Source organism: Molothrus aeneus, chromosome 3 (genome assembly GCF_037042795.1).
Source record: "Molothrus aeneus isolate 106 chromosome 3, BPBGC_Maene_1.0, whole genome shotgun sequence".
In the NCBI taxonomy this organism is placed as follows: Eukaryota; Metazoa; Chordata; class Aves; order Passeriformes; family Icteridae; genus Molothrus; species Molothrus aeneus.
In genome coordinates, this window is record NC_089648.1 from 12,020,473 (window position 1) to 12,038,171 (window position 17,699).

The following is a 17,699-nucleotide window of genomic DNA, read 5'->3' on the forward strand; positions in this document are numbered from 1 at the left end:
AAGGTTGGGGATTTCTAGGGTGGCCTCAGAGGGTCAGGAATTGCTTTAATGAAAAAGCTAAGATCTTTCCAGCTGTGAGAACTATCAAAATACAATGTTCAACTCCAGCTTTTAATTTTGCTGGCCCACATTTAGAAAACAATGTGTGGAACAGGAGAGCACAGTGCTTTCTGCTCCATCCACCAGCACACTGCCTTAAAGTTTGCCAGCTTTAGGGCCAGGAGTCAGGTTCCAGCATAAAGCGAGTGCAAGAGCCTCAGGGCAATGACTTTCCTCTAATTAGCGCCACGTGGCACAGACAGACATTTAACAAATAGGAATGCCACTTCCAACAAGCAGTGCAGTGTTTCCTTCAGCATTAACTGTTTTGGCTGTGGCTGAGTTGCAGCCAAATGAATGTACATGGAGAGCCCCTGTGTCCAGCAAGCAGCCCTGCTGCTGTCCGTGGGTTGTTATTTTTCAATTCACCAGGAAAAGAAGACGGTAGATAGACACCTTTTACACACACTTATAATTTAATAACTGAATATTAAAAATCCAGGCACGCTATGCAAATTTACTGAGCCACACAACCTCTGGTCGAGCCTGGCTCTGTTTAGAGGAGGGAGATGTTTTTCATGCAGAGCAGATCTTTCCAATCCATTTCAATTTATTTTTCATGAAGAAGGGTATCAAGACACTGCCCATCAGCTTTGCTTTACTGCCACGCGCTTTGGCCATTAGCTGTAACATGCAGAGGTGTCATTTACGAAACGATGTTGCAAGTTCAATATGCCTTTTGAAAAAGGCAACATGCTGCCCCTGAAATGGGTGGGTTGAGGGTGCGTCAGGGCAAGTTTTTATCATCTCCGAGCTCCTGTCAGGGGAAATGCAAAGTTGGTATCACCTGACTTTTTTGTATCTCACTTGTCTTTTTCCTCAGCATAGACATTCATTATTCAAAGTAGATTTTGAGGGCTTCTGGAAAAGCCAAAAGGTGGGCGCTTGCTATGTTATGACTGTCGGGATTTGTGAAAACTGTTAAGAGAAAATAAAAAAAAAAAAAAAATTAAAAAAAGGAAAAAATTCTCTCTGGGCCAAATAAAAAGAAATGGTGTTGCTGTTAAAGGAATCTGTTGGCCAGACGCTGCGGCTGGACTTTGGGAACTGGTGACTAGCTTGACAAACCTCTTCTCAGCAGTCGCTTGGTCGAGCTCGCTCCAGCACCTCTGCAGCGCTGGGCTCTGTGCGCAGCCAAGGAGAGGCAGATGTGCTTGGCGGGTTTCCACGCGGCATCCCGGCCGTGCCGTGCCGTGCCGTGCCGTGCCGTGCCCGCTCGCTTCCAAGTGGGAAGCGCCGCGTTGGAGCGAGGGGCGGGGGCGGCTCCAGCACGAAGGCGCGCGATCCCATTCCGCGGCGATTGTGGAATTCTGCCGGATGATTATGGCTGGCTTCTTTGTAGGGGTTTTTTTTTGTGTGTTTTTTTTTTTTTTGGTTGGTTGGTTTTTGTTTTTGTTTTTTTTTTTTTTTTTAAAGCGGTAACGCCGCCGAGGCGCCGGGGTCGGTGTCGCCCCGCTGCCCGCGGGTGTGGCAGGCGGGGCGCCGCTCCTCCCTCCCTCCCTCCGCCGCATCCCGGCGCATCCCGGCGCATCCCGGCGCTCCGGCGCGGTTCCGCAGCGCCGTGCGGCGTCCCCGGTGTCCCCGCGGCGGCGGCGGGCGCGGCCAGGGGCGGGCGGAGCGCCGGGCACTGATAGGCCGGGCGGATGCGCAGGCAATTTATCATCCCCGGCTCCCGCGGAGGCAGGCAGCGCGCCTGTCACCAGTATTGATTTCAGAGGATGGACTCAATTTCCTAGGATTTCCATTAAGAATTAAGCGGGGAGGAGGAGGAGGAGGGGAGGGGGGGAGAGAGAGAGAGAGAGAGGAAGGGAAGGAAGGGGGAAAAGAAAAAGAAAAAAAAAAAAAAGCCGTAAGCACGCAGGGTAGCCAGGCAGACATGGATATGAGATGGCACTGTGAAAACTCGCAGGTAGCTTCTTCTCTCACAGCCGATGCAGCGCACAGGCGAAGCACTGCCGCATGCAGGGTTTAAGATACCTTTAGGCTGACAGCAAGGAGGAGAAAGAAAAAAAAAAAAAAACAACCAAAAAAAAACAAACCAAAAAAAAAAAGGCATTTGCACCGATTTACTGAAAATTACTTTTTTTTAACTAAAAAAAAAAATTAGAATATGTCTCCTTGGAGATTTCATGTCATTAATATCAAGATCAAATTTCTGCACGATATCGGTTTTAAATCTAGAAAAGCTTCTAAATTGTATTTTTTTTTCTTTTCTGCTCCAAGAAAATAACGCTTTGGTACCCAGAGCATGGATGCTGCTGTTTTTAAATTTTTCTCATCTGCTTTTTTTTAAACAATAGGCATTTTTTTCTTTTTTTTGAGCATGTTTGCTACAATTGAGTCTAAAAGGAAAGGAAAATCGAGAAGAATCAAATAAAAGCATGAATAAAACCTGCTTCAAATAGTTGCCAGGCTGCTTTCTTTTTAACAATCTAGCAATTATTTTGGCTTAAATTATGCTTAAACCCTGACCATGCATGCTTTTCATCTTGGCTTAGAATATGTGTGTACGTGTGTGTGTACGTACGTGTGTACTTGTTTTGATTTGATTTTTTTGCAGTGAGCATTTGCACAACGGGAATTCCTGTGAGTTATATGCATGCTTTGATAAGAAAAATTGCATATCAATGAATGACTGTATCTGATGGACTAAAATGTGGTGATATATAATGCAAAGTAGCTTCATTTTTAAATGAGTTGCTTCTAATCTTTTGGGGGAGGGTAAATCGCTGCATGCTGATGACAATGAAAGTGTTTGTGTATTTTCTCAAAGGTTGATTGTTTATTTGCTTGTTTCTAACACGAAGAGTGAGTTGTTTCTTTTTATTTATTTATTTGTTTGTTTTTCAAATAACAAACCTGCAAGGCATCTGATTTAAACGAGCACGGGCTACAAAGCCTTCCCTGTTACCTGAAAACGAGCAGAAGGGTGTGTGTTTGTGTGAGTGCCCAGCTCCTCTGGGGAGGTTGATGATCTTTTCAGCTCCTTATTCTCCCCAAGAAGAGTTAAAATGCCGTGGCTGTCTGGCGCCTGCGTGCACCATGGGAATTCTGCTGGCAAAGCCAGGGCTGGCATCAGGTGGGACAGGTGTATCGTGATAGTGGAGAAAGGCAAGGGTGCGGGTGAGGGCTGCCAGAAGAGGTTAAAGGGTTTCTAAAGCAAGGAATCAGCAGCTTCCATCTGTACAGAAATCTCATTTTCCCCCAGTAGCTAGAAAGGCAAGGGGAAAAGGTTTTTTTTTGGTGTGTTTGTTTTCTTTCAAATGAGTCAGAGGAGAATAAAGCGGGAGAGACGGTTCAGTTTTATTCTGGTTTACAGGTTGTAACAATGTGTTGAGAGAGAAGGTATGGTTTGGGAGGCTTTTTTCATGATTGTGAAAAGACTGAACTGGATCCAAACTATCTGACCTCATTCATTGCTGCAGTTGTGGGGCTGAGCATCAAACCTTCTCTCCTTTGGCGGACAGGGTGTATTGTGTAATGCTGTTTGCATTTGCTAGCTGGGCTTCCTCAGAGTTCTGCCATTAAGCCTTTTGGGGTTTTTTATTGTATTCATTTAAATCACTTAATGTGCCATTCTCTACAGCAGCTCTTCTCTTACTGCTCTGGGCTAATCAATACCTGATTTTGCTCTTCCCATTAGCAGCTCACCCCAGGAAAAAAAAAATAAAAATGGGTGGTTGTAACCATGCCAGATGGCTCTGGCCTGTTGGTATCTTAGGCCCCTCTTCAAGTTCAGGCTGAAAACTTTGTGAATTGAGTTTACTATTTCCAACTCTTCTTAATAATCCTCCACAGCACCTAGGCATCATATATAATTTGACACAGCTGACAGCATCCACTTAGGGGAAGCTTAGGGCCGAGCCAAAATGGAAATTGAATTGCATCTCAACTCCCTAATATTAATGATCCTTCCAGGTCAGCAGAGGAGTAATTGCCAGGGAAGCCTGAGGAATTGTCCATTAAACCTGCCTAGATGGCAGCTCACCTGTGGAGAGATGCATCTAGATGGCGTGTACAAAATGAATTCCATTTGCTTAATGTAAGGTCTGCTGGACTTATGAATATCTCAAAAGCCAGCATGTGGTCCCAAGTTTAATACCAAGTAATTTTTCTGATATTTTAAGATTTCTTATAACTAAGGCTTGGCCAAATTGCCTTAGATGTGTCTGAAAAAGAAAATTCACAGAAAAATCTGGTTGGTGATTGTATCTTGAAGAGCAAGCCTGTATTTCTGTAAAGGTGTAATTTGATCTGAAACCTTGTGGCATGAGGCAAGAGAAGAAAAGTTCATGTTGTCCATGTTCTTTGGTCCTTGAGGTAGATGCGCATTTAGAATAACCCATTAATCAGTCAAAGTTGGTATACACAACCTGATTAGGTGGGCAGCTGGACCTTTAAATCCCAAATCAATATTCAACAGGAATTCAGAGGAGACAAACAGCCTAAGGACAATGTTTAGAAACTCAACTGTGCTTTATGTCTTGGTGTAATGCTGATTTAGCAAGAAATCCCAGTCACAGTGTGAGAGGATTTATTTTTTGACCTTGTTCATTTGAGATGACAGAGAAAGTTAAGAGTTGTCAGCATGGCTTTACTGCAAGGGGGAAATGCAGAGGGGGTTCAACCATCTCTGTTGCCATTACAGAAGGTGGAGCAGCAGAGAACAGAGGTGCACAGAGCAAACCTTCAGACTGAAAAATCACATTCTTCTGAACTTGCTTCTTTGCCAGGTTGATGATTTATCTGAAGTGTGATAGTCTGGAGACACAGATGAGGGAACACCTAACTTGCTGCAATCATAGTGGGATATATACTCTAGGAAATCTTGGACCACTAGCTGTTTATCTGTCCTCTCTCTCATCACAGCTACTAAAATCATGGTGGGTTTTTCTTTTTACAGCTATGTCAACTATAGCAGCTGTGCGTAGTAAAAGGATTTCTGACTGCTGACACCCTTCTGCCCTGGGTCACCCATTGCCACTGCTTAGAGGAGTTGTTTCCTCTCCTCAGAGCTCCTTGTCTTCACACTGCTGGAGATGGTGTCACAGCTTGGCTGGGTTCTGTGTACATACACACGAAAAAGCCTTTCAAGATAAAAAGTTGAAGAAAGCACAAAATTCATTCTTAGCCAAGGAGAAGCTTGACAGACAGAACTTGTTGGTGAAGAGTAAATGATTTTCATACTTCTTGGTTGACATGTTCAGTAGCTTGAAATATTTTATAATTAGTTTTAGTTGTGTGTATTGCCACAAAGTTTTGTCACTCTATTGCTAAATTTTATGAATTAGCTGTTTTTCAGCTTTTCTGACACAAAAATTAATTTTACACTTGTTTTGCACATTCAGACAGTGATGATTTTAATTTCTGCATTTATTGTTCTCTCTTGTTATTTATATTTTTAATACGCTTTTTCAATCCATAGAGTGTTTTGCCCTGCTCTTGCAAGTTGCTGTGACCAGCAGATCTAGGAGAAGTCTATTAAAGTCACAAGAAGTCCCTCTTGTAGGGTAGCTTGTATGATTACAGTCTTTTGCTATGCTTTTCCACACTGGCTTTCTCTTTTTGTCTATATCTGAACTGTACTTCATTTTTTGCCAGTGGAGTGAATAATTAGATTCAGCTGTATAATCACATGCCATTAATAAGGGCTAATCCCTTTTTCTCAGATCCTATCTTTCAATCCCTTTTGGGTGAAACTTCAGGTAATGCCTCCAATCTAAGTACCAGATCAAGATGAGACAGAGTAGGGGCTGAGGGCAAAACTTAGAGGCAGCAGCTATCTGAAACAATTTGGGGTACCTCAGGAGGCAGCCAACAAAACCTTTACAGTTCCTCAGAAAAAGTACTTGTTGGGACTGCTTCTGTGCATTTGGCTGCATTGCTAGAGAATGGTAATTCTAGAGAATGCCCTTCTCTACTAAAGAAAGGAAAAAACGTGTAACCTCTGAAAAAAAACTGGAAGGATGGAAGGATAAGGATTAGAAAGTGTGTTCTGTAGGTGCAGGAAATCTGAGTATTGTGGACCCTCCAGTTAGCCCTGTGCAGCAGTTTGTCTAGGTTTCCATAAAAGGTGGATTAAGGTGAAATTCTACCATCCCTGAGGTCAATAGAAATGCTGTCAGTGACTTCACTGTCACTGACATTCTACCCCTGGCAGAAGTCCGAACAGCGCAGAGTGTGAAGTCTAAGTATGTAAGGACATATGCATTGATTTCTAAACCCAGCTATCTTGGATGATTGTTGCTTAAAGCAAATCAAAAGTTAAATGGGAAATGAGCAAGATGGCATTTTCACCAGAATGATTCATTTTAAATTCCATCCCACGAACTAAATGATTCCTTGCCAGCGAAGACCTGGGAAGTTTTCAGGTGATGAGGCATTTCTCACGCTGCGAGTCTGTAATGTCCAGGACCTTGGAACACCTTCTGGTTTGAGCCTGGCCATATGTTTTTGGCCCAAATCCAGAAATTGATACAGTAAGTTGTGGACTTTAGAACTGAGTAAATTGCATTTCTTGGCTCCAATAATGTTAGTGCCTTGTTCACTGGTTTCTCTAAATTGGTTGTGGTATGGCTGCATGCCAATACTAAATCATATGAAGACTTAAATTATTTTCCTTGAGTTTCCACAAGTTGTGTATTTTTTTCTTCCTTTTAGTTCCTTTGATTTCTCTTATTCCCTTTCCTATCTATTTCAAAATTCCCATGCTAGACACTCTCATTGTGAAGACTACATTTCTATATCTGCTGTTATTGTATTTTTTCCATACTGGAGGCTGGGGAGAATGCCTTGCTTTTCTGTGGTGGTTTTAGTGCTGCTCCACCCTAGTCATTCAGGAGTTTTGTTGGAATTTCTTTTTTTTTTTTAAATTATTTCAACTTTTAAGGACATGTATTAGGTTACCAAAGTTGTTGAGCAAGTTTATTGAGAAAAAGGGTGATTAGAGTGTCCGGGGCTGTATGTCAGCACTATGACTGCTACCAATTTTTACTGCTCCCTCAAAGCAGTAAAAAGAGGTGAAAACCAAAAGCCATTGTCCACTTTTTCAATGCAGTTGTACACCTGGGGCACAGCTGCACTGAAGAAGTGGACAATGGCTTTTGGTTTTCACCTCTTTTATCATGCTTTACCAAAAGATCTTTAGGAAAGCAGCTGCACAGAGACTAGTCATAAAAATACGCGCTATTTCTGTAGGTTGTATTGTACAGTAGAAGGAAGAAATGAAGTTTATATGGCATTTGGGAGCAAAGCATGTTTTTGAGTTCCTAATTGGTGTTAGAATTGCTTAATAAAAGGGATATGGCAGTGAATGAAAAGTCACAATTTTGCTTTACAATAACACAGGTATATATACACTGGTATTAAGCGTCAGTAATGCACCAAACCTGGGGAAGCTGAGGAATGAATACATGGACAAAGCACAAACCTCTTCCATGTTTTAGAGCCGTGAGGTGGCAGCAAGGAAGGGGTGGGAGGTCCCCCAGCCAAAATCAGAGCAGGCCAGTAAAAATATCCCTTCCGGTGAGCTGCGCTGCCAAATGCAAATCTGTTCTGTGAGGTTGATGTCAACGTCAGCCGCCGCGTCCTGGGGAAGCTCACTTCCCCTGGCCCATGCCAGCTCCACGGAGGCTTGCAAAGCCAAGCTGAGCAGTGCAGCTTGTGGTTTCCTAGAGGATGTCCATCTGCCCTGAACAGCCTGAGCAGCCCCGGGCCCTGGCTGACAACCGCGCCGGCGGAACGTCCCGCGTGAGCAGCGCCGCCCGGCTCCAGCGCGCGCGGCAACAGAGCCAGGAATAACTGTCCTCTTGGCCAAGGGCGCAGCGCTGGGGTGCTGCACCTCCATTCCTCTTTGTGCTTAAGCCTGAGAAACACAGTTTAGATCTTTGAAGCGAGTTTAAACTCATTCTGGACCAGTGGGAGTCCCCTCTTTTCAGGGCATGTTGAATGATGGTTGCCTTGTTCGGTTTTGGTTAGGAAGAGACGTTACAGGAGAGCATTTCTGATACTCTTCTTTCTATCTATTTTTAGTCATTCTAACTAACTGAACAGACAGTAGGATGTTTCTGCTAACTCTTGGAAGGGTCAGGGTGCATGAAACAGCTAAGAGAAAATCAGCATAATTTGGGGTTTTTTCTACCAGTATCTTGAGTGCTAGGTTGCCAGATGCACCATCTTTACCTAGAGGCATGAACAAGGACCCCAGTTTTTCCATAAGCTACATTGACCATTGCCAACTTCACCAGCCCTCAATCTTCCCTTTGCAGCTTTACCTGTGCAGCAAGTTTCTAATGCTACATATTTCCCTTTCTAGTGGGGATATCTAGGGAATAAAGCAAGTAAAGTGGTAGAAGAGGCATCTGAAAAGGCTGCAAAGGTGACCTTTGCAAAATACTCCTTCAGGGTTACTGGGGAGGACGTGTGACATTCAAATCTCACTGTTTTTGTGCACCACACAGTTACAAAGGCAATAATAGCAACTTTTAAGCTCATAAGAATGTATCTGTCACTTTGTCTAATCTTTGCTTTCTGGCAGCCTAAAATAGGTGACTGAGATGGTAACCTGGCCCTGAAAAAGACCAAGACAATTTCCTTGTGTCCAAACCATCTGTACTGTCTGTTCCCCATTGCTATTTAGGTGACTTATCTGAAGCAGGAATGAGCAGCAGCTTTTATGAGAGTGGAGACATTCTTCCAGTGTGCAACCACTGCAGGATAAGGAGCTCTGGCAGCTGATCTGTGACCCCTGCTCCTGCCTTGCATTGTGCTGAGACTGACTGGAGTGCTCTAGTAGACTTTGCTTTACTCTTTTTATAGCCAGGTATCCAGATGGCTTCAAGGATTTAAGTCAGCTTTTCAACTTCAGGTATTGCTCTACTTGGAAACAGGAAAACTGAAAGTAACCTGAGTAAATGCATAGTGGGGAAGTGACTAATTCCTTTTGGAAGCCTACCTCAAATGTAATTCATTTTGGTTCCAAGAGAAGATTCTCACTTATTTGTGATTAATTAGATAGAACTACCTTGAGATCACTAAATAATAAGACAACACCAGAAAAAAATGGTTTTCCCCTTGAATGAACTATAAGCAGCTTCAGTAGTTTCTCAGACTGTCAGTGCATGGTGTATGTCTGGACTGCTGCAGAGCTGTGGAGAGCAAAATGGAAAGATGTTGCCTTAGTTGTGTTGATAACCAGAGTAAGAGCTGTGAAAAATGTTAGTTAAACAATGTTCTCACAGTGGTGTTATCCAGAGCCTGAATAAAACCTGCATCTCTCTTTGCTGAGGGCTTGGCACTGTGGGTCCTGTTCTCTCTGGTCCTACTTCCTTGCCCAATCAGTCTGTGGGATTATCTCTGTTTCTACCTTGACTGCAGAAAATCCTGATCTTTCATGTATTTCTGGGAACTTCATGTTCCTTATTCATTTATGGATATGCCAGATAATTTCTTGATTTTAACTGAATTTGACGATTGAAGAAAGAATTGGACAAAACAGGTATTAATCCCATTATTCTGCCATTTCAGAGAAGATTTGTCTCATTGTTAAACTAGCACCCATTCAATTAATGGTGAGCATTACAAACTCCCTTTTATTTCATGTTGTCTTACATTAAAACATTACTTCCATTATTTTCAGATATTAAAAGTAATTTTCCCTTCCTTTGGATATTCTCTTCTGGGCTTTTCCTCAAGTGTCAGCATCCCAGAACAGGACATCCACCTCATAGACAGCACTGGGAATTACAAATAAATTGTGTTTTGAGTTGAAAATATCCTGAATGTTAAAGCTGTCTGTCTAATGATTAAGTGTGTTAGAAAAAGCATAATTTTGTTTGCGTTTTCCAGGTGCCTTTTGTATTACTCTTGATTCAATGTTTTGCATTAAGTGTATGGACTGAAATTTGCCAAAAAGTCATTGAGCTGCTTCTTTTGGGTCAGCTGGACTTCTTCCTCCAGTGACTGTTTGCTAATTTTGAGATGACATTTCTTCCTCCTGGGAATGGTTTTGCATGAATGTATGCTTAATTGTATTAATGCTAATAACTGGGATGGGGGAGTGATTTCTCGGAGGAAAGGCAGGAATAACCTGTGAGCCCTGTAAAATAATTGGGAGTGGGAGTTAGGGAAACTACCACATGTTCTACATATCCTGGGTTTTGTCCCTGACCTCAGAGGTCCTATAACTCAGACATGGGTGCCAAATGTGGTGCTCAAATGGTGAGCTCAGCAGTCAAAAGAAGCTCGGGGTTTTCCCTTCGTCTTTGTAAATTCATACTGACCTTTTGAAAATGTTGGGAGCTGCATAAATTGCTGGATCTGATTTCCATGTAAGGTGTTAGGGCTCTGGAATACTGGAAGGGATGTTCTGTTCAGCAGATGCTCTTGGTTTCCAAATAACAGAGGAATTATACAGGGGTGGCACCTTCAAGGTGCAGGAGCACTGATGCTCACCCTTGTGCTGGTGGCCTGATTTTGGGCTGCCAGCATGGGGTGTGTGCCCAATCCACAATTTTTCCATCTGAGGAAACCAGCCAGGTCTGGATGCTGAATGGAGCAAAACACTGGCTCCATTCCAAGGATCTCTAATTTTACTGGCTTGTCTATATGAAGCTGGTGGCTGATTGAGTACCAGATAATTTTAAGTCTTTATCAGTGAAGTTTTGTTTATCTCGCACTGCAGAGGTCAAATCAGGGGAAACAGTGGTGCTCTCCTTACCGTCAATTTCATGCCAATTAAAATCTCCAAATAAGTCTTGTAACTGTCTCTCCTGCCCTTGGTATCACATTCTCTTCTTCATTTCACTTTTTAACCTCATTTGCAGTGGAAGACTGAGTGTTATACTCTCATTTCAGGACCAGCACCTCCCTCCCCGCTTTGAAATTTCTGGGAGCAATACTTGCATCTTATTACTGTTCTGTCTGGCTGAAAATTCAGCTGAGCATCATTGCATCTGCCCTTGCTCCATACCTCATCCTCTGGCACTGTAAATTTTGCCAGGAGCTCACATGCTGTGGTTCCACTTAGAGCCATATCAGTATATATAGGAAGGGGTCTCAGTGCTTTAAGAGTATTTTTCAAAACAAAGCAGCTGATATTCTATCCTGCCTGCCACCAGGATCCCACAAGCCTGCTGGCTTTGATTCCTGTCTTTGCACACTGTGCCCATGCAGAAGGCACCCTTTCCAAGGTCACCCACCAGCTTTTGTGCTCAAAAGATGAGGGGTTATCCAGAACAACAAAGTTTGTGAAAAGTCTCTGAAAGGATTCATACCTCAGCAGGTACTTTGAACGTTGCATGCAGCTGTGGGCTACAGCTGTGGAAGTCACAGAGAGTTATAAATTAGCCTTGTGGGGAAAGCTAATTGGAAGCTTCTCCTTCAAAACAAGACCCTTTTGTGCAGTGAGAGTGTGTGTGCACGTTTCCATGCTCAGGTGGAGATGTAAAAATATTTGGTACATGATCTCCCATTTTTCCTGCTGTGACTCAGCTGTGGAGGATAGCTTATCCATTTGAGAGTGATCACAGGTAGCTTTCAGCCCTGATACAAAGAGAAAAGATTGTATTGGAGTAAACTGATTTCAAACAGACACTCTTCTTTGGACAGATGTGCTACTCCCAACTTCTCAAGTGATACCATCCTCAAGAGCACCTGAGCATAGTAAACACTGATTACTGGATAGGAGGTGACAAAAAAGAGGATTAATTAAACTCTAGAACTAGAATTAAACTCTATATGAGCTGGTGATTGGTCTTGAAAAAGATCCTGTAGCCCCTTTAAAAAAAACAAACCTAAGAAGCCTAGGGCATCTAAATTTACAGAAAGAGAAATCTCTTCAGACACTTTACAGTTTATTCTTGTGGTATTTTGTGACATGAGAAGGATATCAAAATACCATTGCCAAAGAGTGAGGGTAACACATGGATGCACAGCAAGAGGATTCAGGCTGCAGAAGGCAACAGGGAAGTTTTATTTTCTTTGTGTTTTACATTTATGAAAAATTCAATTCCAGCAAGACCTGAATAGAGAGTAGATGCAGGCAGGCATTGACTCCATGGATTACAGCAGACATTCCGTGACATTTACTGTCCATCTTTTTATCACCATGAGGTTTGCCAAAATGAAGTATTAAACAGAGAAGCAGTTTGTGGCAATCTGCAAAGTCTCACAGTAGTGTGTTTATCCCCAGGAAGGGCTGTAGTGATGCTGAAAAAGGCTGTTAAAACCTGTTTGTGTTTTCCCAAAGCCGTAACAAGAGAGAACATAAGCAGGTGTGAGTTGGGCTGGTCTGGGGAGGGATGAAAGCAGCCTGGAGAACTGGCAAGTAGCTGAATCTGCAGTTGGTTGATGCCAAAGTTCACCAGAGAACACAAAGGCAAGGCAGGGTGGGATTGTTTCAGCTGATGCTCCTGATACATCTGGCATTTACCTGTCAGGTGCTGTTGTGCTGCTGGAAGCAATCAGGTGGCAGCAATGCCTGATTGGATATTTCACAAAATGGAAGTTTTCCACCTGGGAACAAATGGGCAGCAGAAGAGGAGAGTTTGCTATCACAGCTGAGCATGGAAAAATGTGAGGAATATCAAGCTCAAAACAAAGCAACTGAGATCCAAATTTCCCAATAGCAAGAGATCCATTCAACCACATAAGTGGAAAAAATGGCTTTCATTCAGAGTGGTTTCTTTTATCTGTAGATGTTTTTTCACACAACCTTTGGAAGGTGCATGAGAAAACCTTTTCTGTGTGTGGCTCTTGAGTTGCATCAGTTAACATAAGGCATTGGGGGAGAGTTTGGGGATTTTAAAATGAAGTTAGACTTTGGCAAAGTTTAATAAAATAGATATCCCTACCACTTGGCTCACCCAGTTTAACCATTAGGAGAGAGGTGTTTATACCAAGTGTGAAAATTATGTGGCAGAACCTGAAATGTGCAACTAAACTATTGCAGAGCCTAATTTCATAAACTTTCCATGTCCAAAGTAACATTGCAAAGACAATGATGCCTGGTAGACTGGGACATGTATAGCTTAGCAGGGTCTTCAAACTTTTTTTATAGGAGACTTTGTGGAAAGAGAAAAACATAGGCTGAAAAGCAAATCACGGTGGGAATTTGGTTTTCTGGATGTGAAGGAGGACAGCAGGCTGGAATGGTTGCAAAATCTCCCTGATATTCTGTGATGAAAGAGCACTTTTCAAGTGTTGCCTGAAAAGGAAAGAGGGAAACTGGAAGAGAATGAGGTTGGGACCAGGTTTTCTTCAGACCGTCACCTGCAAACAGATTTGTGGTCAGACCAGTGTCTGGAAACTGCACATCTGTGAGAGTCCCTGGGGGAGGTCACATTTTGAGATGTGCATTGATAAAATGGTCAGGCACAATGTCACAAGAAAAGCAGCTGCCAGAAAGAGGAGTGATCTTTGCACATGTTCTGACATCTGCCATTAAACAGGAGCAAGTGTAGGTGGGAGGGAGGTGCTGGTGTACCTGGAGGGCTGTGCACTGTCAATGTGGTGCCACACACCAAAATCCTGTGCTGAGGAGAAAAAATCTCATTCTACTTCCACCTTGAGGAACTTAGAGGTGAGAATTTGCTCACCTAAATCAGTATTGCGTTTTTTATTGTCTGTTTGCTTTTGGGGAGAGAGTCTTATTGGTTCCAAATATGGGATATCAAACAAATTTAGCCTTGCTATTTCTAAACCAGAAAGAAGTTACTTTATTCAATCTCTTCATATGTAGAAAGAGTCTCCACCCATCACTAGCATGGGAGAAATGTCAGGGCCTTTTCCAGCAAAATTTCAGTTCAGTTAAGAGACATATCTGGCTGAAGGCAGGAAAGCCTGGAAGAAGTTAGGAAGACACAAATTTTACAGAAAACTCATAGTTGTTCATTCACCCACACAGGAACTTACTCATAGTTACCTAAGAGAGCATAAGACTGAAAAAGAATTTCTGGGTCATAAAGTCCAGTCTGTTCCCAAAGTTCTCCAGCATTACAGTGTTAGATGGACCTTTCTAGCAGTGAAAATGTATTAGACAGCTTCAGGCAGGAAAAAATGCCCAGCACTGCAAATTTGGACCTTTAAATTAGTTGTTTAGAAATGCTGAACAGTGAATACATTTTTCTGTTTTATTTTGCTGTCATTTCACTAGGCATTGTTTTAATGTAGAAAGACCCGAACAAATTACAAATCCAAAACATAAGCATAAACATTGTTGTATTACTGTAATGAGAACTTGCATTACCAGTTCCTGACTGAGCCTAAAGTAGATTATTGTTAGTGGATGTTCTTCAGATGTTTCTTTCCTGACACCAGCAGTTTTCAGGTCACTGATCCTTCTTCAGCGTTGGTGTATTTTAAAAGTCATCACCATTTTGTGGTTATTATAATAACAAGAATAAAACTTTTTGGGGTTTTCATTATGCATTCTGATTCTACATATCTGTGTTTCAAAATGTTTACAGAGATTGTTTGATCCAGGCAATGTCTCATGGCCTCTGGGCTGGCCTTTCACAGTCATCCTAAGGAAGACATCCATTAGCTGAGAAATATTTCTGTGTATGAACCAAAGTAGCCTGTTAGCAACAGCACATTTATTTAAGAAGACATCTCAGTAATAGTGGAACAACTGGGCAAATAATCTGGATCCAGGGGCTTCTCTCCTAATGATCTGAACTTCTGCAGAAGTGTCTGTTAAGGACATAGAGGCTGGTGGATACACTGGTCTTTATCCCAGGAAAATTCCCTCTGGCAGCAGTGGGGGTAATGGCCTGCAAGACCTCAACACTCTGTTAGTGGAATTACACCAGAGGAATTCATCCCTGCTTATGAAAACTTCTGCTTAAATCCAGCTAACATTATGGGAGGGAAGCAAAAGTGGGAGGTGAATTTAAAGAGCAATTAGGGAAAGAATTTTCTTGTAAAGCAATTCTGCCTTTTGCTGTTTGCTTTTGGAATTATTTTAATTATCTTTCATTTAGGAAAGTGGAACCTTTAACGAAAACAAAAAATTAGATGCTGCCATCAGAGGGAAATTGAACTTATTACAGAGAGCAGACATGGATGCAGGAGTTGGTGCACAATGCTGAAGCCACTTTTCAAGGAGTTGATTAGAATGGTTCTTCCATTTGTGAGCACCTGTGCACTTTATTCCTTCGTCTCATTTCTTTCTTAAATGTCCTTGTGCTTTAATATCTCTCATGTGATGAGCAGCAAAAGAGGTGTAGGTCAGATAAAGGAATTCCTATCTGAAATCCATAAATTTTTCAATGTCCAGTACAGCTTAGCTTTCAACAGAGATGACTGTAGGTGTTGGCACTTCTAAAGCATCACAGGACTGCTGTGGGAGAGGTAAAGAAGTCAAAAAACCACAACAAAATGAAAGTTCCTGTTTTACCTAAATGTCTCTATGCTTTGGCTCTCCACAGTATAAATTATATCATGAAATATGGATTTGTTGCAAGACATGGTTTTGTAGCTCATTTGTGTAACTTCTGCAGTATTGTAATGAAAATCCAATGTGATTTTGACAGGTTAGGGCTGTAGTATTAAAGCCAAAGTGGCAGATTTGTAGATAGTGATTCCTTGAAGAGTGATTATAGAGACAGTTGCTTATATAATTACTGCATTATATGTATGTTACCAGTGTTACATGACATTAAAATCAGTCATTAATCCTCTTTTATCATCCCCAGTCGCTAAAAACTCTGGGAAAAAGAAAAGTAGAGCAATCACCATGAGAAACAGAACGAGTCCTCAGAGGAGGTCCCGATTGCTTAAGAAAATGTGGTACCATGTCTGATAAGGTTCTGTTCATGTACTTCAGAGATTCTGTCATTCCACTTTGCAGATAATTTTCTTATCTAGAGCAATTAGGGCTATTTGTTGCTTCCGTGGTTCTGTGTTTTAATGCTGAGCAGCTGCTGCTGTCACTAAAGGGATGTTTTTCTCTTGGGTATTCCCAGTACCAGCCCCAGCTCTCAGCTGTGCACTGAAGCATTGCAGCTCTTGCTTCTCCAGGCTAAAGTGGCTCCCTCACCACATCAGGCAGAGCAGGAGGGGCTAAAAGGAAGGCTCTTGGAGGTCATGGGTGTCTGCCTGTGGAAAAAGAAGCAGGTAGCTGTAACTTAATTTTATTTTGCAAAGCATAAGTATGCATAAGTGGGAGGGGAGCTGATCTAAGTGCTTGGACTTGGGACAGGTGTAATGAGTTCCCTGAATCTCTAGAGCTTCTAAATGTGTATAGTTCTTTGCAAGTGAAAGTGGGAAGGTGAAAACCATTGCTTGCAGGGCATGGCATCTCCAGAACTAGATCCTTCTTGATGTGGGAAAGGCAGGGCAAACTCTGAGGGTCTGTAGTTGAATGTAACTATTCATCAGTCTTAGAATTGATATTTTAATGTGGCTTAGAGTCATAAAGCAGACACCTATGTGAAGCAGCTATGAAATGGTGATTGTATCTCTCTAAGCATTATGAACTGCAGGGATTAAACAGAATGTCCCCCAAACACACACATGCTCATTCTGCCCATTTCCCACTTCACTCTGTACAAAAGAATTAAATATTTAGTCTTTTGCTTGTCTGCAGGTAAGATTATGCTTTCTTTTAAAGAATTCTCTTTTAATTACTGGTTCAGGTGCTGGAAAATAAAAGGGCACTTGTGGGTTCAACGTTTTATCTGCAAGGCTAAGCCTTTTCTGTGCAGGCAAACCCCATCATTTGGGCAGGGTATTGTTTGAACCAAGCAAGTTTCAGCCACTGTTAATTAGTCTTGTCTTTTTTTTTTTTCCTTTTTTTTTTTTTTTTGTTCCTAATAATTTCTCTGGCGTTTGCTCTGTGCTTAGCCTGGTAAAGTAAACATTAAATCTCAATTAAGATTGCTATACTCATCAAACAGAAATTCTCAGTTGTATTCAATTCCACTGCTTTGGGGAAAGCAAAGCTGTTGTTTTGAGCAAGATGGATGCATTCTATACCTACAGAGAGTGGACAATGGGCTTTTAGGGTCCCTTGAACATGGTGAAATATGCTGCAACATATGTGCCTGTGAATAAAATATTGTAGTGAATTAATGGCAGGCCTGCTCGGGTTGGGTTTGTTGTGTGATGTCAAGGCACAGGGAACAGGTTTTCTGGGAAGTATCCTGAGAAAGGGTGGAGAGCCAGACCCAGCCTCCTGCAGCATGGATGCAGTAACAGCTGGTACCTCGGTGCATTCACACAAACCCCACTGAGAGTGAAAAACCTGAGTGCTGGGAGGGGATTAGTGTATCATACTGGAATTCACTCTTTTAAAAACACAAATATGGTATAACAGTAGAAAGGTAAGGGTTTTTTTTTACAGTTGAACCCTCCAACATCCACAAAAACTGGGAATTGTAGTGACCCCTCTCTTGCTAGCAAAGGGTTGCATCTCTGCCAGTGCCCTCTCCCCTACATCATGGTGTCAAAGTCCTGGCTCTTGTTCACCATCTGCAACTGGGACATCCACCTAGACCAGAATGTGTGGGAGTAGTGGTTGATTTCTTGGTGCTTCCCTTGAAACAGCCCCAATGAGTGTAGTTTTGTCAGGGGTCGCACTGACACTGATGGTAGGGTGG

At 42.3% G+C, this 17,699-nt stretch overlaps 1 protein-coding gene across 24 annotated transcripts in view; it reads left to right on the forward strand.

Annotated features, from left to right (window-relative positions):
* The window catches only part of NRXN1 (neurexin 1), a 678,763-nt gene that overhangs the window by 623,551 nt on the left and 37,513 nt on the right, over positions 1-17,699 (forward strand). For 2 of the 24 annotated variants that reach the window (XM_066546282.1, XM_066546283.1), the window contains exon 1: positions 1,904-2,008. The exons of the other annotated variants lie outside the window; for them this stretch is intronic. In XM_066546282.1, coding sequence (XP_066402379.1) covers positions 1,976-2,008 — 33 coding nt within the window. In that variant the 5' untranslated portion in view covers positions 1,904-1,975. Of the gene's footprint in view, positions 1-1,903; positions 2,009-17,699 lie in introns of those variants that run through there. 24 annotated transcript variants of the gene reach the window in all.